This window comes from Elephantulus edwardii, unplaced genomic scaffold (assembly GCF_000299155.1).
Source record: "Elephantulus edwardii isolate Elephantulus edwardi_28Jun2011 unplaced genomic scaffold, EleEdw1.0 scaffold00042, whole genome shotgun sequence".
NCBI lineage: Eukaryota > Metazoa > Chordata > Mammalia > Macroscelidea > Macroscelididae > Elephantulus > Elephantulus edwardii.
Window position 1 is genome coordinate 7,851,368 of NW_006399792.1, and position 22,931 is coordinate 7,874,298.

General features: G+C 37.6%; 1 protein-coding gene across 1 annotated transcript in view; it reads left to right on the forward strand.

The window, feature by feature from the left end:
- The first annotated feature begins 1,545 nt into the window (after positions 1-1,545).
- The window catches only part of FAM175A (family with sequence similarity 175, member A), a 35,378-nt gene continuing 13,992 nt past the window's right edge, over positions 1,546-22,931 (forward strand). Inside the window, exons 1-6 of the mRNA XM_006885259.1 lie at positions 1,546-1,632; positions 6,161-6,251; positions 12,577-12,613; positions 19,752-19,818; positions 21,224-21,417; positions 22,756-22,875. Of these exons, the coding sequence (XP_006885321.1) occupies positions 1,546-1,632; positions 6,161-6,251; positions 12,577-12,613; positions 19,752-19,818; positions 21,224-21,417; positions 22,756-22,875 (596 nt within the window). The remainder of the gene's footprint in view (positions 1,633-6,160; positions 6,252-12,576; positions 12,614-19,751; positions 19,819-21,223; positions 21,418-22,755; positions 22,876-22,931) is intronic.

Sequence of the window (22,931 nt, forward strand, 5' to 3'; positions counted from 1 at the left end):
TTCAAGTACAGGTTTCGCATAAGCACAATGAAGTGTTCTGGGATTCTCATTCTTCTCAGTCAGCCACAGATTTAGGCCCTAGTCTTTCCAATTTTTTGCTATGCATCTGAGAGCTGGACAATAAATAGGGATGACAGAAGAAGAATTGATGCCTTGAGCTGAGAAGAGCTCAAGTTAGAGAAGAGCTGAGTTAGAGAAGAGCTGAGTTAGAGAAGAGCGTTGAACATCCCATGGATTGCCAAAAGAACAAATATGTCTTGGAAAGAGTGCAGCCAGAGTTCTTTTTCAAGACAAAAATGATGAGGCTTTGCCTCATATATGTCGGACATGATGCTGGAGAGGGGACATGATGCTTGGAAAGGTGGAGGGTCAGTGAAGGAGAGGAAGACCCTCAACCAGGTGGATTGACATGGTGAATGCTGCAACTGTAATTTGTAAGGAAGTATGAGGATGGCACCGGATAGGACAGGTTTCAGATCTGTTGGGTTGTACCTGATGGCACCTAACAACAACATCATTAAGCTTTCATAACTATATTAACATTCTCCAAGTTAACTTGTGTCCTTAACATTCTAAAAGCAAATAGAACACAAATAAAGCACAAATCAGATGGAACATGTCTAGAGAGTTTTAGAAGAGTCAACCCCCATCATGGTTTTATTTTAGAAGTATAGATGAGTAAAGGGCAGCAAAAAGAAGCTGTAAACCACTGTTGTTGTTCTTGTTATGTGCTGTCAAGTTGTTTGCGACTCATAGCGACCCTATGTACAAGAGCCCTAAACCCTGCTCTATCCTTTGTCAACCTCACCGTCTCCGACACACTCCCACCACTCCAATCACAGAATCGACCCATCATATCGAGGGTCTTCCTCTCCTGCACCGTCTTTCCACTCTCCCAAACATGATTTCCCTCTCCAAGGACGTCCCTCCTTGCAACATGCCCAAAGTACGTCAGACGAAGCTTCAGAATCCTTGACTCCAAGGAGCATTCCGGTTTCACCCTCTCCAAAACCTGTTTGCTCTCCTAGCAGTCCATGGTATATTCAACACTCTTCTCCAGCACCACAGCTCAAAGTCATCAATTTTCTTTCTATCATCCCTAATTATTGTCCAACTCTCTGATGCATAGCACGTAATTGCAAAGATTATAGCCCTAATCAGGCGCACCTTAGTTTCCAGCCTGACCTCGTTCCTCTTCAGTACTCTTGAGAGGTCCCTGGCAGCCAGCATGGGATTTATTATATCATCCAGCAAAGAATGGCTTGCTGTGCAGCAGCGTGCCCTTGGCTCTGCAAGACTTTGTAAGTAAAAGCAGGTAAGAGAAGTTCGATCCGCGAGCCCCGCCCACGCCGCCTCGCCACGCCCTCCTTAATGGCCGTGCACCTCCCCACCCATCTCCTTCGCGGAGCATGCCGCAGCCTGTGCGCAGGCGCCGGACCCTCCTTCCAGCTCAGCCACGCCTTCCCGCTGTCTTCCCGAGCATGGAGTGCCATCTGTTCGCTCGGCTTCTTTCTTCCTACTTAACGGCGTAACGTCATCTAGAGCATGGAAGGGGAGAGCACGTCGGCGGTGCTCTCCGGCTTTGTGCTTGGCGCGCTGGCCTTCCAGCACTTCAACACCGACTCGGACACGGTGAGCCGAGGGTGCGAGGCAGACCCGGTGTTACTTGATAAAGGTCCCGGCGCACGCCTCCTCCCCGCCATCGCCCGACCCCCGCCTTTCCTCCCGCCGCTGGCTCGACCCTCATGGCTCTGCCTTCCTCTTGAGCGCGCCAACTGCTCCAGTCGTCTTTCCCAAGATTAGCCTTCCCTCCTTTAACCTGGTGGTTTTATGGTTTTGTTTTGTTTTTTCCCCTGCTACGCTGGTACCTACACGTCCACATTTCTCTCCCTGTTTTCGGCCTTACTTTGACCCGAAAAGGAAGAAAAGTTCATTTAGCGACCTCCCCCCAACCTTGACAGAGTTGCCAGCTAACTTTCCGTTACCGACAGTGTCATTTTCAGATCTAGTTGTAAATATTTTTTTTTTTTTTCGGTGCAGGGCAGCCTCCTTTCCCCCTTGATTTTTAACGCTAGGATACCAAGGGAATTTTGTGTTCAATGATTGTATTTTTTAACATTAATGAAGACCACCAAGTGGATGAATAGGCTTAATTTACTGTTTTGCGTATCAGACGTGTGTGGTTTTGTATTGGTGTCCAACTTTTAAAATTCTATCCTCAATAAAAATTTAAACAATTCTACATATTATCCTAGTTAAAATCTCAAGATGAAGATTAATGAAATAATATTCTAAATAGTGTCTGTTTTCTATGATTTTAAAAAAATATTATTATTTGTGTGTGTACCGTCAAATCAGGTCTGACTGGTACTGGAGGAGATTGCCCCTCCGTCTCCAGCAGAGAATCTGGTGGATTCAAACTTCCTACCTCTGAGATTGCAGCGTAGCTTCTTGCCACTAGGCCACCAGAGCTCCCTACTGTCTGTTTTCTAAAACTTGTTTTGATGAAATTAATTTGTTAGCAGTACTGCTTCGTAGAAAATGCTGAGTAGCTTGTTGAAAAATGTAACATCCAAAGTACACCTTACACAGTACCAATAGCTGTTGAGCTATTAACCTCACAAATGACGGCAAATGTGTTTCTAAGCACGGTCGTCAATTTAAAAACTGTGCGGCAACGTGTTACTATTAATTCACTGTAATAGTGAATAGGGTGGACTAATTTACATTAAACTTTGTTCCTATTTTAAAGTTTGATTTTGTCAGATACTATTTTTATCACATTCTAATGTAGATCAGAGTCAATATACTTTAAATTTATTTTAAATAACCTTTCAGGTAAACATCTATCAAGAATTGAAATATATGATAATTTTAAATATGTGGAGAAGGCCCTAGGGGCATCTTCTTAGCATGATAAAGATGTAGCCATCTGTTCATGCCAGCATTACAGCCTATATCGTGTGGGACAGCTCTACCCTTGCCCCCAGGTTCCTATGAGTCATGACTGTCTTGAAGACAGTGAGTTAACTGATGTAGCTGTGGAAATGACTTTGGATTGCCTTTTAGTGTAAGTAAAGGTAGAAAACCTGCTGCTCTCAGTTCTTTCCATATGGTTTCCCATCCTAAATGAGAACAGACTTCCTGGACCAGCCAGTGAGTTTGCACTGCCAACCTTTTGGTTATTAGACCGCTTTGTAACCTCCTGTGGAGTTTGCCCTTGGTGATAGCAAAGTTAGAATACTAGTGGGTTCTTACCCCCTTTGAGTCATTGTGAAATACTTCTTTTGTGTTCCCCTTTGCATAAAATGGAGAAAAAATGCATTTCTAACTAGTTAGAATGAATTACAAATGTTCAGTGTTTACAGTGCACTTTGCTATTCGGTACTGTCAAATCAGTTCCAACTCAGCCATATACAGTAAGCACTGTACCATCCTTAAAATTGTTACCATATTCAAACCCATTGTTATAGCCACTGTGCCAAATCATCTCACTGAAGATCTTTTTTTTTTTGCTGTCTACTTTATTGGGGGGGAAAAAACCCAACCCAAAACCCCAAAAACCATTATCAGGCACCATTTGAAAGAATACCACTTGACATGTTTCTAAAGTCAAATGCAGCCCTAGACCTGCTCAGTAGTTTATGCCAAAACAGCAATCTGGCCAACTAGAAAAAGATCCATATCTATTCTCATTTCCTAAAAGGTGATTCAACAGAATGTGGAAGTTATCTTTAAAAATATCCTTAATACCACATTTTTACATTGACAGAGAACTTACAGAAGTTTAAGCTGGATTCAGAAAAGGCTGGGGCACAAAGAATATTGCTAGTGTTGGATCTTTATTGAAAGTGGAGAACACAAAGTGTTTATCTGTGTTTTATTGACTCTGTAAAGGCATTTGTGTAGATTCTAATATATTAGGATAATACTGAGAAGAATGTAAATCCCAGAATACATAATTGTGCTCATTTAAACTTGTCCTTTATACATAAAGCTATTGTCCAAACAGAACAAGGGAATGGTTTAAAATCAGGAGAGGTGTATATCTTGGTTGTATCCTTTCTCCATACCTATTCAGTCTGTATACTGAACAAATAATTGAAGAAGCTGAACTCTGGGGTTGTGGTGCAGCTTCTTGCTGCTAGGCCATCGGAGCTCCCTATGAAGCTGGATTCTGAAGAAGACTCATCAACAGCCTGCTTTATGCAGATGACACAAACTTTCCTTGTTGAAAGTGAGGAGGACTTGAAGCACTTGGTACCAAAGACTACACCCTTTAGTATATGAATTACCTCTCAACATCAAGAAAAGCACTGGTCCAATAGGCAACCTCAAGATAGATGGAGAAAAGATTGAAATTGTCAACAATTTTGTTTTACTTGGCTCCACAATCAATACCCATGGTAACTGCAGTCAAGATATCAAAAGACAAGGTGCATTATCTGGTAGGAACCTCTTAAAAGTATAAAAGATGTCGGTCAGAGACTAAGTTTTACCTGATCCAGTGCATCTATGAATTGGACAGTGAATAAAGATAATAGAAGAATTGATGCTGTTCAGTTGTGGAGAAAAGTACTGAGTGTCCTGTGGACTCCCAAAAAGAACAAAAAAGTCTTTGAGGAAGTGCAACCATGGAAGCAAGGATGGTGAAAACTGGTTTTACGTACTGTGGGCCTATCATTGGGAGGGGCTGGTTCTTGGAAAAAGACATTGTGTTAGGAAAGATGGAGGGTCAGAGAAAAGACCCTTAAAAAGAGAGACTGACACAGTGACTAACACTGGGCTTGAGCATATCAGAGGTAGTGAGGTTGGCACAGGTTGGAGCAAAGTTCAGATCTGGTGTTCACAGGGTGGCTGTGAGTCATAGTTGACAAGGTGGAACTTATTAACTTTTATCAGACATGACTGGTCCCTCCTGATAACATGTACAGAGTACATGAGACAGAGTCTCACCCTCCTCACTTATAAGGAGCAGTCTTCTCCCATAGAAGTAATTGCCTCTGCAAAGCCTCTGGAGGGTCAGCTATGGGTAGGTTCTGACTCTGTGGTACACAACAAGAGTGGTATAGCATTTTGAGTTAGCACAACTATGTGGACCAGACCATTTGTGTTCATGTACTCTCTCTAGCTCCACACACAAGCATAATGTGGTCTTACAGTTTTTTAAGAAACCGGAGTGATACAGAATTCTAATTCTTTGAATACTTCCTATTTTGTTACACATACATATTCTACAGTACAAACACTGCTGTGTAATTTTATAGCTCAGAGGCTCCCAGGAGATGGACCCTTGCTTGGCTTTTAGGAAATTCCATTAATAGCTTTTATCCTATTGATCTTTGATTTTCTTAGAAATAGAAGACTCTGTTTTAAGACTACTCATCCTTGATCAAACTTGATGCCTCTGCTTGTGCGGCTTTTTTTTTTTAATAATTTTTTTTGTTTTTTTTTTTTTAATAATTTTTTTTGTTGTTGTTTTTAGTTTTATTGTTTTGTGTGTGTGTACCGTCAAATCAGATCTGACTGGTACAGGAGGAGATTGTTCCTCCTTCTCCAGCAGAGCATCTGGTGAATTTGAACAGTGTACCTCTGGGATTGCAGTACACCTTCTTGCCACTAGGCCACCAGAGCTCGCCTGCTTGTGCTTTCTAAGTGTTAATGTATGTGTTTCACAGACTCTGTTCCACTCCTGCTGTTGGGAGCTTTCCTTGTCTCAGGCTATATTAATTTCTCCGCTTTGTAATCCCTTATATTTGCAATCTCATCACATTTTTATCTAAATTCATGTTTCCCAGCTAGTGGAAATATTTCTAGTCTGTGTGCCATACAGCTGCTAGCATGGCCTCGAATGTTGTTATATGTATTGAGTCACCTGTGGCTCATAGTGACCCTATGTCGATAGCCCTGAACCGTGCCCTAGGTGGAGCCAGTCTCTGACTCTAACACCATTACCCCAGTTACTGTATCAATCCATCTCATCTGAGGTCTTCCCCTCCTGCATTGTCCCGCCACTATTTCAAACATGATGTCCTCCTCCAAGGACTGGTACCCCCTGGCCATTTGAATGCATAATAAAAATACTCAGTGATTATTTCTTAGTTAAGTGACTGAATGTGATTCAGGTGATCCAATATACTGTGTTATTTTTATCCTATAGGAAGGTTTTCTCCTGGGAGAAGTTAAAGGTGAAGCCAAGAATAGCATTACTGACTCTCAAATGGATGATGTCGAAGTCATTTATACAATTGGTGAGTCAGTTATTTCAGTCTCCAATTGCTTTATGGTTTATGCTGAAATTACAGTTCTAAAATTGCTAAGAAAAAATATAAAAGCAGACTGCTTAAAAGAATATTACATTTAATTATTTTTCACTTAAAATTAAGGAACGCTTCAGATTGGTTTAAATGTGGAAATACAGTATATAGGAAGAAGATAAGACTATTGTGAGGAAAAAGAATGAAAAGAGGTCTTTCATATATTTATGTAGCAGAAGATAGCCCAGCAAAGGAAGGAACCAAAAGCAACAAAGAGAAAAGAAAACAGTTTCCTGAAAAAACGTTAGGATCAGCAATGTGAAATGCTATTGAAAACTCCAGGAGATGATAACTGAAAAGACTTATTGGAAACTTGAAAACCTTGAATCATTTTGGAATGGGGAAAAGGCTAGACTTAAAAGATTTAAGGAGTGGAGTGCTAAAGCAGCCACAGTTTATGGCAGCAGCCGCTTTTTAAGGAAAAGGAAATTTAAAATATATAGGGAATTTTCTGATTAATAGAGTTTCCCCTTAATCTTGTATGTATATATAAACACTGAGGAGCTGTGGTGGCATCGTCCATAGAGAGTTACACTGCTAAGCCAAAGATGCCACTTTTCAGGTGCTTTGAATCCACCCAGTGGTAGTTCTGTGAGAGAAAGATTTGTCCTCCCCTCCCATGTGATTTATAGCCTCTAAAAGCCTGCTGGAGGGTTAACTATGAGTTCTGACTAAAAGCAGTTAGTTGGAGTTTATTAAACGAAAGAAGTGTACTTTATAAAACTTTGGCATCAGTATATTGGGTCAGTGTAAAAAATATTCTGTAATCTACAATGTAAGGCATGCATTCTATCCTAGATGCCATTGATTTAATCAGTCTTTTTTAAAAAATATTTTTTATTATTAATTTTAATGACAATTTACAGAGACTTTAGATTTTCATTCATTCATTTGTTCATTGTTGCACTTTTCTCCCTGCCCACCTCTTCCCCCCATGATTCAATCAGTCATATAGCTACATTGTAATTAGAGTGAATTCTGTTTTTCATCATAAATTATACTACAGCAAACATCTTATACAGAAATATATCCAAACAAATGCTGGCAAGGTTGCTGAGAAACTGGAACCCTTATTCACTGTTGGTGGGAGTGTAAAATGGTGCAACCACTGTGGAAGGCTACATGACACTTTCTCAGAAAGTTGCAAATAGAAGTACCGTGTGATGCAGCAGTTCCACTACTGAGAATATACCCAAAAGAAACCATAACTACAACCCAAGATATATGTACACCCATGTTTATTACATCTTTGTTCACAACAGCAAAGCCGGAATCAAACCAGGTGCCCATCAACAAAGGAATGGTTAGAGAAGCTTTGGTATATTCAGACAATGGAATACTATGCTGCATTGAAAAACAAGGGACTCATGCAATATTATACAAAATGGGTGACCCTGGAGGACATTATCCTCAGTGAAATATCTCAGTCACAAAAGGACAAATACTACATAGTGCCACTGTTGTAAAGCAGGACTGACATTGGGGTTGGAGGAAAGTAAGAGGGGATAAATAATATATACTGCATTGAAACAGATGAGAGAGAGAACTGTTTAGGAGGACTATATGATCAGGTATTATTGTCATGATAAGAGTCAAGAATGAAAGTTGCATAGTGGAGTGGAGTGGGGAGGGGGGATTTTATAATTAAAGAATTTTTTTTTTTTTACTTTTCAGAGAGAAAAGAGAACTGGGGAGGAAGGGTGGGCAGGGAGGAAAGTGCAACAATAAATGAATAGAAATCTAAAGTCTTTGTAAACTTTCATAAAAATAAAAAAAAGTTAAAAAAATATGTCTGGTAATGTATGGAGAAAAGATAATAAAATTATTTTAATTAAAAAAAATGTATGTTCGTATATGTTACGGATAGATTCCTGAGAATGGTATTACAGTGTCAAATACTAAACTCGATGGCACATAACAACATTTTATATATATATATACACACACACACACACACACACATACATACATACACACATATTTGATATACATGCATAATATTTGATATTTTTATATGAATATGAAATTTTTATACATACTGATTTGATATACATATATGTGTATATGGAGTGTGTATATCTATATATTACATATAGCTATGTATGTAAGTATCTTTCCGAAAAGAGTATATTTTCATATTGTCATTTGTTGTTTACCACTTTAAAAGACTAGGAAGTATATAGTAGAAAATAAAGTTAAACTTTTCACTTTGATTAGTCACCTCAGGACCATCCACTGTCAATTACGTGGACTTTTTTTGTGGGTGTTTTTTTTTAATTAATTTTTTTTAATTTTTTTTTAAATTTTATTATTTTTGTGTGTGTGTACCATCAAATCAGATCTGACTGGTACAGGAGGAGATTGCCCCTCCTTCCCCGGCAGAGCATCTGGTGTATTCGAACTGTGCACCTCTGGGATTGTGGTTGCAGCTTCTTGCCACTAGGCCACCAGAGCTCCCCTGTGGGTGTTTTTTTTTTCATTTTAAGGAGCAGATGCCTACTTGATTCACTTTTTAGGCCTGGCTATTGTGTGGCTGAAAGTTGAGTAGCAGGGATGAGTTCTGTTTTAGGTGAAGGATCACTAAGGGCCATAATCCGAAGAGTTCCTTTTTTTTTTTTTAACTCATAATATGCTATGCATCAGAAAGCTGGAAAATGACTAGGAATGATAGGAAAATTGCTGTCTTGGAGCTGTGGTGCTGGAGGAAAGTGTTGAATATACCATGGTCTTCTAGGAGAACAAACAGGTTCATCCTAGAGAGAGTGAAACCAGGCTGCTCCTTGGAGGCAAGGATTTTGAAGCTTCGTCGGGCATACTTTAGACATGTTGCAAGGAGGGACCAGTAGCTGGAGAAAGACATCATGCTCAGAGGGTGGAGGGACAGAGCAAGAGAGGAAGACCCTCAATGAGGTGGATTGACTCAGGGACTGGGGTAACGGGTAGGTATGTCAGCGACAATAAGGTTGGCACAGAATAGAGCAGGGTTCAGAGCTATTGTATATAGGGTTGCTATGAGGTGCAAGCAACTCGATGCACATAACAATGTACTTAAGACATTCATATCTAAAAATAGATATATATTTATGCTCACCTATTTTGAAGCTCCGTCTCATCTACTTTGGGTATGTTGCCAAAGGGACCATGGAGAATGGTATCATGCTTGGAAGGGTGGAGGGACAGCACAGAAGGGCAGGACCTTGGATGAATTGGATTGACTCTGTGACTCGGGTAATGGGGGGGTAGGTTTGTCAGACAATGAGACTGACTCAGAATAGGGCAGAGTTCAGAACTGTTGAACATAAGGTCGCTATGAGCCTCAGGTGACTAGACAGCACATGACAACAATGTACACAAATAGGGTAATATTATTTATGCAGAAATACATCTCCAATCATTCATGTTTTCTAGTGTCAATACATATAGTTCTTTATTCTTGTAATGGTTGCAGATTTTCCATTAAGTTGTGCTAACTTTTCTATCAGAGTAGTGTAGCTTACTTAACTAGCTATAAAGACTGTTTCTGTTCTTTCTCCCTATTATTACAAACAGTATTCAGTGATCATTTTAGTACCTAAAGCTTTGTGGCTTTGTGACTTTGAGTATATGTTAAAGTCAGATTCCTAGAGGCAGACTACCTGAATGTCCTCTGGGAAAGTTAAAGCATTTTAAATGCTTATGTACAGTTTTTTAAAATATGCTTTATAGATCAAAATTCATTCATTCTTTACTCTTACCAGCACCAAATAGTAACAAATCTTGTAACCTTTTTCAGTTTGTTAAGTGGGGGGAAAAAATACTGTTTCCATGTGCATTTCTATCATAAGCATTTGTCATGCTTTTTTGCCTTTTCCTTTTTTACCTGTGTTGGTTTTTTATAATATTTTATAGCGTCAAATAATTTAAAATTTCAGAGCAGTGTGCTCGCTTCGGCAGAACATATACTAAAATTGGGACTACAGAGAAGATTAGCATGGCCCCTGAACAAGGATGACACTCAAATTTGTGAAGCATTCCATATTAAAAAAAAGAAAAATTCAGAGCAAAGGTTTTTAATTGAATAATAGAATGACAGTTACATCTTTGAAAGACTACCATGGAAATAGTTTGTGAAGAGCAAAGATGAAGTGGATAAAAGAGGGCCAAGGACACCAGCTTTCAAATGATTGAAATAATCCGTTCTCATTTAACTATTTCTAGTGGCCTATTTTTCTTTCTCTTGTTGATTTGTAATAACACTTTATGACTAAGGAAATGGGCCACTTTTTTAACAGTTTGTATTTTTACTTTGCTTATAATGATACATTTATTTCTCTTCTGACACTTGAACATTACCCAGACCAAACCCACTGCAGTCCAATTCAACTCATAGTAATCCTCCATAAGATTTGCTTTTTCTTTTTTTAAATAAAATTGTTATTTTATACTTACTTACACAAAGTTCATATACATTGTTTTTCAGACTGGATCTTTCCCATTTCTCTTACCCACCCCTCTCTCCACCCATCAAATGATGTGACCCTATGATTAACCCAGTGGAGCTGCTGGTGGGTTTGAATTCTTTAGTTGGTAGCCCAACATGTTATCATCAGGGTTCCTTACTTTTCTCCCCCAAATTGAAATTATTGTGCCACTCATTTTGAAGAGTTTTGTTTAATTTAGCAAATACTTCAGCAACTACATTGTGCTAGGCACAGTGCAAAATTTTAAGGAAAGTGTGCTAAAGGAACATTTCAATGTTTATTCAAATTACTTTAAAAGTTTAATTACTGTAAAGCTAATTCCTAACATGTGGAGACCATTGGAAATGCATTTACATTACTTGTTTACTTTCCTTTGAATGTACACTATCATAGGCTTTTTTCCCCTCTTCTTTTTTATATTGTGATTTTAATGAAAGTTTACAGAAAAGCTGGATTATCATTCATTATTGGTTGTACCACATTCTTACTATCCCAACCCCCCTTCACTTAAAAAAAATCATTCATTGTTGTATAATTTCCTTTCCTCACTCCCCCTCTCCCAGTCCACTTTGGTATGCACCTCTTATTCTGTACTGTTGTCATACAAATAATAAGTAATCATATATTCCTTTCAAACAGTTTTTCCCCCTTCATTTGTTCCAATGCAGTGGTCATTATTTATCCCCTCTTTTTTTAGTTACCCCACTAACCCCCATGTCAGTTCTGTTTTATAACAGTGATGTTACCAGTATTTGACCTTTTGTGATTGAGATATTTCATTCAGCATAATGCCCTCCAGGTCACCCATGCTGTGTAATATTTTATGAGTTCCTTGTTTTTAGTGCTGCATAGTATTCCATTGTGTGAATATACCAGTTTTTCTATCCATTCATTTGTTGATGAGCACACTAGCTAACTTATGCTGATTATAAGTTACAAAGACTTTTTTTCAGACAGAGGAATTCTCCTGAGGTTTGATTTATTTTTTGTTATGTTCTGTCAAGTCAGAACTGACATATAAGCTGCTTTCTAGTGGTTTTTTAAGAGGAGATTGCCTCTTTCTCCTGTATGGCAGCTGGTGAACTCAAACCACATGCTTTTGGATTGGCAGCCAAACTCCTTACCACTAGGCAACCAGAGTGCTTTTGGTAGAAGAAAAGTGTCTAAAGACCATGATCACTTTTCCTATTTATGTGTAGTATTATTTCAGAACGAAAAGAAAACTTCTTTGAAATGTGGAGTTTTTTGTTTCTTAGTTTATAGGTAACACTCTTCTAATTGTTGTTTATAATGATTGGTAAAATTAGTGTATAAAACTCATTGCTGACAAGTTGAAACCAACTCATAGCTGACACTCTGAGTTTCCGAGGTAAATGACCTGAGAAGAGATTGCCATCTTTCTTCTGCAGAGTCACTGGTAGATTAGAACATAATGAGTTATTTAAAACTCAGTGAAAATATGGCAGTTAGGTATACTTTTACATTGAAGTTATTAACGAACCATTGTGAGTTAGGTATACTTTTGCATTGAAGTTATTAACGAACCATTGTGTGGCGGGAATATAGCTTTGTAATTATAAGTGACTTTCTGGGGTTGAATTTTAACCCTACTACTGATTTGAGGGACAGCTTAATTACTCTCTGCCTGTTGCTTCATCTGTAATGGAAGATAGAAAGATCTCATAGGCTTGCTTTATAGACTGAATGAGATAATCATTGGCAAAGTACTTTGTAGCATGAAGAACTCATTTTATGATTGAAATGACTATTATTATAATTACTAATCCTTTTTTCCTCAGACATTCAGAAATATATTCCATGCTATCGGCTTTTTAGGTGAGTAATATTATTAATATTAAAAGTAAGTAAATGGTTCATCATGAAAATTAATCTCTGCAAATGAAGTATGCTCTGAAATTACTTGATTTGTAAAATTAGCAGTCTTACTTATATATATGATGGCATAGATTATTATAAAAAATTGTTTTAATACCTGAAAATTCACCTGTGCACTGTTTGTTGTGTCTAGTGGCTCTTTCTCTTGGGTTTATAGCCTTTATTTTAGTTTGTCTCCACTGCCTTTCCCTGGTACCACCAGCTGTACTTTGACACTTTTCCTTCTTAGGCTAAATTACCACAAGTGTATTACAAAATCAGTCATATAGTCTTATAGATCATCAACAGCAGCTCTTCTTTGTCCTTTTGTTATTTGTTTTTACCAGCTATTTCCTCATCATTTTTTTATTTTTTTTACCTGTTAACTGGTTAAGTTCTTCACCTAAACTTTCCTTTTGCCATTTAAGGTGAAAACTTCCAGTATACAAACACTGGAAGTACTGTTATCTATAATGCACTCTTTAAGAAAATATTTATGATTTATGTGATTTATGTAACCCATACATGAAAACTTTAGATCAGAGAGCTCTGATGACCTGGTGAGTAGGGAGATGCCTAGCTAGGGATATGTCCTGCCAGTCCAAAAGTAGTTGGTTCAGATCCATGGGCAACTCTGGGAGAGACAAATGGGCAATCACCCATGTGATTTATAGCCTCTGAAAATACAGCTGTGAGTCGTTTCTGACTCGATGGCAATTAGTAAGGTACATTAGTATAATATAAATTATGGCCACTCTGTTTATGTACACATCTCTAAGGTTATTTAAGGGCTGTAGTGAAAGATAAGAAAAATCTGTGGTGAGGTGGCAGCAGGAAAAAAAGGCTGTAATCTTAAACTGCTGGAGTGTCATCCACTTCCTAAATAGCATGCCTCTGGGAACTCTGAATGTTGATAAATGTTGATAGTTGTAGAGGGGCTTAAGGCCTTTTGTTCATAGGGTCACTATGAGTCTTGCTCAACTCAAAGGCAATCAAAAACAACAATCTTAAACTGTTAGACTAGAAAAAAGCTCAGCTTCTATAGTGCCTAATGAGCAATGTCCATATAAAAAATACTTGTTTAACGACTGATGGATTCTTGATTAGAAACTCATAAAGGGATTCCCTTGAGGTATCCTCTAGCAAAGAGCTTATAGACTAACAATGTGTCAAGAGGGAGAGTGGGATAAAAAATGATTGATTCAATATCTCCTGTCTTAATAGTAAGACCAGTTTAATAGTGTTCGTGCTGAAGAGATTATGAGTTTCTCATTATCCAGTTGTGAGAGACCCATGCCCTTACAGAGCAGAGATTAACAGAAGGAGAAGGCATAACAAGAGAATCACTCAAAATGGTTATGACATATACCTAACAACATAAATGGGTCTATATCATTTTAACCAAGGTTAGAGAGCTAGTTAATGTTACCTTCCAGTGAGAAGAATCATATTTGAGTTCTAATCCAAAGCTCTTTTCATTATAGCATGCTGTCACTGTTCCAAACAATATGTTGTTGTTATGTGCCATTGAGTCACCTGTGACTCATGGTGACCCTATGCACAACAGCGCTAAATCCTGCTCTAACCAGTGCCAGTCTCACTGTTTCAGACACATCTACACCCATTACCCCAGTCACTGAATCAATCCATCTCATAGAGGGACTTCCTCTCCTGCGCTGTCCCTCCATCCTCCCAAGCATGAAGTCCCTCTCCAAGGACTGGTCCCTCCTTGCAACATGTCTGACAAAGTATGTCAGAAGAAGTTTCAGAATCTTTGCCTTGTTTAACCCTATCTAGGACAAACCTGTTCATTCTCTTAGCTGTCCATGCTATGTTCAATACTCTTCTTCAACACCACAGCTCAAAGGCATCTCTTCTCCTTCTATCATCCCTAGTCATTGTCCAGCTCTCTGATGCATAGTAAGTGATTGCAAAGACCATGGCTTGTATCAGGCACCCCTTAGTCTCTAGACTTACATCGTTGCTCTTCAGTACTTTGGGGAGGTCTCTGACAGCAGACTTTCCCATCTCAGTACATCTTTTAATTTCCTGGCTGCTGGTGCCAAGAGTCTTGATTGGACCCAAGCAAACTAAAGTTGTTAATAATCTCAATCTCTTCACCATATATCCTGATGCTGCCAATCAGTTCAGTGGTGAGAATCTTTGTCTTCTTGATATTGAGCCTCAATCCATTTTGAAGACTGCAGTCTTTGACCTTCTGCAGTAAGTGTTTCAGGTCCTCCTCAGTTTCAGCAAGCAGGGTTGTGTCATCTGCATAATGCAGATTGTTGATGGGTCTTCTTCCAATCTGATGCCACATTTCTCCTCATAGAGCCCAGTCTCACAGATAATCTATTCTGCATATAGATTGAAAACGTATGGAAATAGGATACATAATACAGTGAACATACTAAAAACAAAATCTGAAACTAAGGTGTAAGTTTACAAGCTTTACTTCTCAGTTATATGCCCTAACTAATATAGGCATTGGCACAAGCAAAGCCCTGGTAAGACTGGCTTCTACACTTTGTAAATTTTTACAAAGTAAGAGAGAAAGAATAATGTGCTACAAGGCCTAAAATATTTACCACCTGGACATTTACTAAAAAAGGTTGCCAAGTCCTGCTCTTAGTATGTTTAAACTGAGTTTTCCAGAGAAATATTTGGGAAACAGAGTATTGAAGCCTATAACTTATTCAAAGTTTTAAAAAAAATTATGCACTTTATATTTCTCCTGGATAGTATATTTATATTTACAAATTATCCCCTCCAGCAACTTTTCTCAAAAACTTCAAAATTGATGCTTCTAGATATACTCTGCTATCTTGTTACTTTTTATGTTCTTGTTAGGTGCCATCAAGTTGAGTATAACACAAAGCTACCCTGTGAATAACAGATAGGAACCTTGCCCTATTGTGTGCCATCTCACTATCTGTGATATGCTCAAGTCCATCGTCACAGTCGCTGTATCAGTCTATTTTGTTGAGAGTTTATAGTTTCTCTGACTTTTCAGCATGATGCTTTTTCCAAGGACTGTCCCCTCCTGACAGCATGCCCAGTATATGCCCAAGTTTTACCATCCTTGTCTTGAAGTAGCATTTTGGTTGCATTTCCTCCAAGACAGACTTTTTTGTTCTTTTCATAGTCCATGGAATATTCAGTACTCTTTGCAGTATCACAATTCAAAGGTATCGGTTATCCTGTCACCTTATTCTTGGTCCAATTTTCAGATGCATAACCTGTAATTGAAAAGACTGTGGATCAGGTATACTTTAGTCTTTAAACTGACACCCTGGCTTTTTTAGTACTTTGGAGAGGTCTTTTACAGCACATTGTCTCAATGCAATATGTCTTTTGATATCTTGACTGCTAATGCCATGGGTGTTGATTGTGGATCCAAGTAAAATGAAATCATTGACAACTTTGATCTTTTTTCCCTTCCATCACGATGTTGGCACAGTGGTGAGGATTTTTGTTTTCTTCATATTGAGATGTAATCCATATTGAAAGCTTTAATCTTGGATCTTCTGTAACAAGCACATCAAATCTTCTTTGCTTTGAACAAGCAAAGTGTGTCAGCTTCATAATACAGGTTATTAAGACGGTGCTGCAAATGCCAGCAAAATGTGTTTCTCTTTTTTTACCCTGCTAATGTGTGTTTTTTAAAATTTATTATTAATATCAGTAAAAATTTACAGAGACTTTGGATTTCCATTCATTCATTGTTGCACTTTTCTCCCCTTCCAACCCTCCCCCCTAGTACACTACCCCCTTATAAAAGTAAAACAAAAATTCTTTCATTGTTTTACAAACCCTCCCCCAGGTCCACTCCACCATGTAGCCTTCACTCTGGCTCCAGTCAAGAAAAAAAATACCCAATCACATATCCCTTTTAAACAGTTTTCTCCTTCATCTGTTTCAATGCAGTATACATTATTTAGCCCATCTTTCTCAGTCTCCCCCCAACCCCGAGGTCAGTCCTGTTTTACAACAGTGGCACCATGCAGTATTTGTCCTTTTGTGACTGAGATACTTCACTCAGCATAATGTCCTCCAGGGTCACCCATTTTGAATTATATTGCATGAGTTCCTTGCTTTTCAATGCAGCATAGTATTCCATTGTGTGAATATACCACAGCTTCTCTATCCATTCATTGGTTGATGGGCACATAGGTTGTTTCCAACTCCTTGCTATTGTGAACAAAGCCACAATAAACATGGGTGCGCATGTATCTGCTTGGATGTCAGTTATGGTCTCTTTGGGGTATATTCCCAGTAGTGAAATTGCTGGGTCAAATGGTATCTCTATTTTCAACTTTTTGAGAAAGCGCCATACCGCCTTCCACAGTGGTTGCACCATTTTACACTCCCACCAACAGTGAATCAGGGTTTCAGTTTCTCCACAACCTCGCCAGCTTTGTTGCTTACTGTTCTGTTAAATTTTGCTATTTTGACTGGGGTGAGATGATATCTCATAGTTGTTTTAATTTGCATCTTTCTTAGAGATAGGGATTTTGAACATTTCTTTATGTATTTGTTGGCCATCTGAATGTCTTCTTCGGTGAAGTGTCTGTTCATATCCTGTGTCCATTTTTCAATTGGATTATTCACCTTTATCTTGTTGTGGTGCTCAGGGATTTTATAAATTTTAGATATAAGTCCCTTATCTGATATGTCATTACCAAAGACTTTTTCCCAGTCGGTGGCTTCCCTTTTTACCCTGTTGGAGAAGTTTTTGGATGCTTAGGGATTTGATTCTTAGAAGGTCCCATTCTTCTACTTGATCTTCTGGTTGTAGGTGGCAAAATGTGTTTCTAAGCACAGTCATCAATTTAATAGTGTGCAGCAACGTTTTAATGAATCTTCCTCCAATCCTGATGCCAAATTTTTCTTCATGTAGTCCTGCTTCTCTTATTTGCTCATCATACAGATTAAATTGATATGGAGAAAGGATGCAACCCCCCTGATGCGTATCTTTCCAGATTTTAAACCATGCAGTCTTCCCTTATTCTGATCAAACAACTTCTTGGTCTAGGTATAGGTTTTGTATGAGCACAATTAAGCATTCTGGGATTCCCATTCTTAATGTTAGCCACAATTTGTTATGATCTAAACAAGTATCTTTTTTTTTTTTGCCCCCGCCCCTAAACAAGTATCTTTTTATAGTCCATAAATCACAAGTAGACATTCTTCTTGTATTCTCTACTTTCAACCATCAGTATTGCTTATCTGCCATCAGCAATGATATCTCTTTGTGCCACAGCCTTTTCTGAATTCAGGTTGAATTTCTAGCAGTTCCCTTTTGATATACTGATCCAGCTATTTTTTGAATGATCTTTATGATTTTACTTACATGTGATATATTAGTGATATTGTTTGATAATTTCCACATTCTGTTGGACCTTTTTTTAGGATAGAGAACAAAAACAAATCCGTTCCAGTCAGTTGGCCAGGCTCTTCCAATTTTCTTGGCATAAACTACTGAGCATGCCCAGGGATGCATCTGTTTGTTGAAATATGTCAATTATTATTTGGGCAGTTCCTGGGGCTTTTTAATATAACTGAGTATATTACCATATGCTCTAATTGGAGAGGTTCAGAAATGTTAGAGAAATACATGATTTATTTCTTGCATTTAGTGTTTTCCTGTTGGAAATATAATAGAGGGATCATTTTGATTCTTTGCTTGTTTGGTGGGTAAAAGTATTATAATGTTTATTGGAACTAATTAATGTAAACGTCAATTTAAAAAAATAGCTATGAACATCTATTTCTTTTTTCTTTTATGTGAGAATTCTTTTTAGTATACAAACTAGAATCTCCAATAAAACCTGTTCTAATAGATATTATTTCTACAGGATTTTATATAATAAAGGTATATTATTATAATGGAAAAAAGCATTATTGATTCCAGTAAGTGCTAAAAAGAAAATAACACTTGCAATCTTCTGAGAAAAGGAGAGCTCTGGTGACCTAGACAATAGGGAGTTTCACAGTTAACCCCATAGTGACAACTCTCATAGTTTGGGTCCACCAACAGCTTTACAGGATAAAGACAGGCAGCCTCCAAAAACCTGATGGAAGGTCAGCTAGGAGTTGGTTCTGAATCAACAGCAATTAGTAAAGTTATGGGGGAACAAAAGTGGGAAGTAATAAATGCTTTAGAATTTTTAGCAATCATACTCCCTTTGTCCTCTACATCTTTGATATTTGACTGCAGAACAAAGACCAGTACAAAACAACCTAAAAATTCTTGTGGTTCTGGAGAAGAGTACTGCATATGCCATTGATTGCTGAAAGAACAGATATGTCTTGGGGAAATGCAGTCAGAGTGCTCCTGGAAGGCAACGATAACAATGTTCTGTTTCTCATACTTTGGACATGTTGCTAGGAGCGGGTTCATTGGGAAGAAACATCATGCTTGGGAAGATGGAGGCTCAGCAAAACAGAGGAAAACCCACAAGGAGATGGATTAGCACAGTAACTGTAGCGGTAGGCTCAAGTGTGTCACAGTTGATGAAGATGGCACGGGCTAGGACAGAGTTCAGGACTGTTCATAAGATCACTATCAGTTGTACTTGATTCACTGGCAACTAACAATACCACCTCCAGAAAAATTAACTACTTTCCCAAATCACTATTCATTTAAGTATAATTTTTGGTGACCTGGCTTAGTTGTGATATATCTCTGAAACAGAAAGAAAATGGAAAAAGTCCTTTTGTTACTGACTATAATTCATGATACGTATTTATAAGTATCAATATTATTAAAATATTCAAATTATATACTGGCTATATGATAAACTTAACTTTCTAATATCTGTAGTTTTATTTAGAGAAAAATTAGATACTCAGGTTCATCTCTTGATAAATTTCCCTTTTCCCTTTGTCATTGCCTATAGAGTTAATGTTTTTATCACCTTAAATCCATTAATTTGAGAATTTTCTATACTATGTAAGATTTCATCTGACAAGCAAATGGTTACATCTTGATATGCAATGGGTAGATTTTGGAGGGGTAATTAGTAAAATAATACTAATTAAATTATTCATGCACTTTTTTTGCCTTTTTGAAATGTCTTTAACTTGGCTTTTACAGGTTTTATAATTCTTTAGGTGAAATAAATGAGCAAGCCCTGAAGACAGTATTATCAAATGTCAAAAAGGTATTGTCATTTTACCTTGAGTAGTAATAAAATATTCTTGGTGTGCTTTTTTGAAGAGAAATAAAGTTATTTTTGACACCTAAAATATGTGTACTTTGACAGCACTTTTAGGCAGTATTTATAATATCCTTTGAAAGGTGTGAAATAGAGCTCTAATGACATGGGCCATAGTGTTGCCCAGCTAATCCAAAATTGAAAATCCAAAAGCTTTGTTTCTCTGCTGGTTTAAATCCACTAGAGCCACTCCAAGGGAGAAAAGTGGGCATTCTTGCTGGAGGGACAGCTTTGAGTCGATTCTGACTTGATGACAGTGAGTATAAAGCATGTGAAAAAGAGTTTTTTATCCTAGAAATGAAAAAGAAATAACTAGTTTACTTTGAAAACTAGTTAATAAAACTAGTCATTTCATTCTCATCTTTCCTTAACTATAGTGATTAAGGTTGATCTGTTCCGTGTACCATATTCTCAGAGTACTCTTCCCCAGTACATTCATTTTAGCACTTAATCTATAACTATTATTTTAAAGATAAAACACCTATGTTTATGTTTAGTCTGCTTAGTTTGCAGTTATTATTTTTAATACTGTAGAGCCTAAAAGCACTGAATTGTAATCTCCCACAGAATTTTTGGCACATAAGCATGTTAGATTGTGAAAATGTCCTTTTTTTCCCCCTAGGTGTCATATTTCTCTCTTAAAATGTTCTGATTTCTAATTCTAAAATTATAATTAAATTAAGTAAGTGTAAGTAAGAGTATTTCTTTTTTCCATTAAAACAAGTTTACTAGTACTGGCAACATTCTTGTGTAACATGTTGTTGTCCTTGTGTGCTTTAGAGTTGGAGTCAACCCATAGTTGATCTTCCAATGGATTTTCAGAGGCAATAAAATCACATAGCAGGAAATTACCCATCCTTCTTCCTCACAGCAGTTGGTAGATTTGAACTGTGGGCTTTTAGGATTGTAGCACAACTTCTTGCCATGAGGCCACCAGCTCTCTCTCGTGTATCTTGTGGTAGTATACAAATCCCTTAATGTGATTTTTATTCTATCTCAAAATCAGCTGGACATCAGTTGCTTTAGGAAGAGATTGCCTCTTAAGGAAAACTTGTATTGGTGCTTTATTTAAATTAGGATTTTAAAGACAACACATGCTATAAAAGCAACTGGAGGACATTTAAAATTTTGTTTCTTCCTTATTCTTTCTTGAACAAAATTCTGTGTAACCCTCTAACCAAGTAGGAAGTAATTATAACTGCAGGTCAACTTGTACATTTTATCAGGTGTATGCTATCTTCCTAAATATTAAATCATCTTTTAAGTTTCATTTCATTGCTTAATTACAACAGTAAGACATGATGATTTCATCCATCAAGACTTATTTTTTTTTCTTCCCAAATTCTTTCAGGACGTAGTAGGCTGGTACAAATTTCGACGTCACTCAGATCAGATTATGACATACAGAGAGAGACTGCTTCACAATAATTTATTGAAGTATCTTTCAAACAAAGAACTTGTTTTTCTGCTACTTACACCAAGTATAACAACAGAAAGTTGCTCTACTCATCGCCTGGAACATGCCTTGCATAAGCCTCAAGAAGGGTAAATGTTGGCCAGTCATTGGCTATCTGAAACTAATTGGAAAATATGCACATTATTATCATAGTACTTTGTAGCTTCTCAAGTAGCATAATGAGATTGTCTAATAACCTTTTGAGGTACATCTTGTAATTTGTTCTTTGCACACAAAAAAACAAAGGAAATAGAAGCCAGCTGTGAAAACGGACATAATTTGGCACTGAAAATTCGCTTTTATTCAGTATTTAAAGTGGAAAAATATTTTCGATTTTTGTTGTAAAAAGGATAATGTTGAACTTAACACTTGTATACGTTAGTAGCTTTTTTACAAGCTCTGCAAAGAAGCAGCAGGATATCTCAATGGCCCATAAAAAATGAGTCTAATAGCAATTCCCTAAAGACTGTGTGAACTACATTGTAGTGAAGTAATAAGAATTAGAAAATTACCCACTAAGATTAATTTTATAATCTGCAGAAGATTGATAAATCCCATGTCAGTATGGCCTTTTAAAATTTGAATTAACGTTTACTATACAATCATCCGCAGTACCTTACTTTTTGTGGGGGCTCTGGTGGCCTAGTGGTAAGAAGCAGTGCTGCAATCCCAAAGGTAACACAGTTGAATCCACCACTTGCTCTGTGGAAGGATGGATGGGCAATCTCTGGTGTAATTTCTTGCTTCTGAGAACCCACACTATGAGACAGTTTCAATACAAAAGACGCTCTTGTGGCAAGGTGTGCGGGATGGGCTGCTAACTGAAAAGTTGGTGGTTTCAACCCACTATGGGGAGAGAAGATGGCCTGTCTTCTTCTATAAAGATTGACAACCTAAAAAACCTGATGGAAGGTCAATGAGTAGCGATTTTACCGTAGTAGGTTTGGTTCTACTATAGTTAGTATGATTTGGTTTTGAACCTGATAAAGGAGCCATGGTAGGCATGTTCATTAAGTGTTGCACTGCTAACGAAAAGATTGAAAGTTTGAACCCACTAGCTGCTCCATGCGGGAAGTCTCTTCCTCTTAAGATGTACAGCCTCTGAAACTTGATATATGGTTTCTATGTTGGAACTGACTTTGTGGTGGGTTTTTTTGTTGGTCAGTAAAAATAGCTACTGAAGTTTTATTTTGCCATACAACTATTTTATACCATACACATTTCATAGCTTTCAAAAGCTATTTGCCTCAGGGCTGTCAGTTTTATCGTGTATGTGTGTGTGTGTGTGTGTGTGTGTGTGTGTGTGTGTGTGTGTGAGAGTGAGTGAAGTAATCTATTTTATTTTTTAATTTTTTTTAATAGATTGACTTGTCAGTGCTAATCTTTTACTTGTTCTACATTTATATTTAAAAATTGTATTTCTTCAGACTTTTTCATAGGATACCTTTAGTGGTCGCCAATTTGGGCATGTCTGAACAACTGGGTTATAAAACTGTATCAAGTTCCTGTTTGTCCACTGGCTTTAGTCGAGCAGTAAAAACACACAGGTGAGAGTCTTTAATTGCTTCACAAAACTCATTCATTTTTCTGAAATTAATATTTT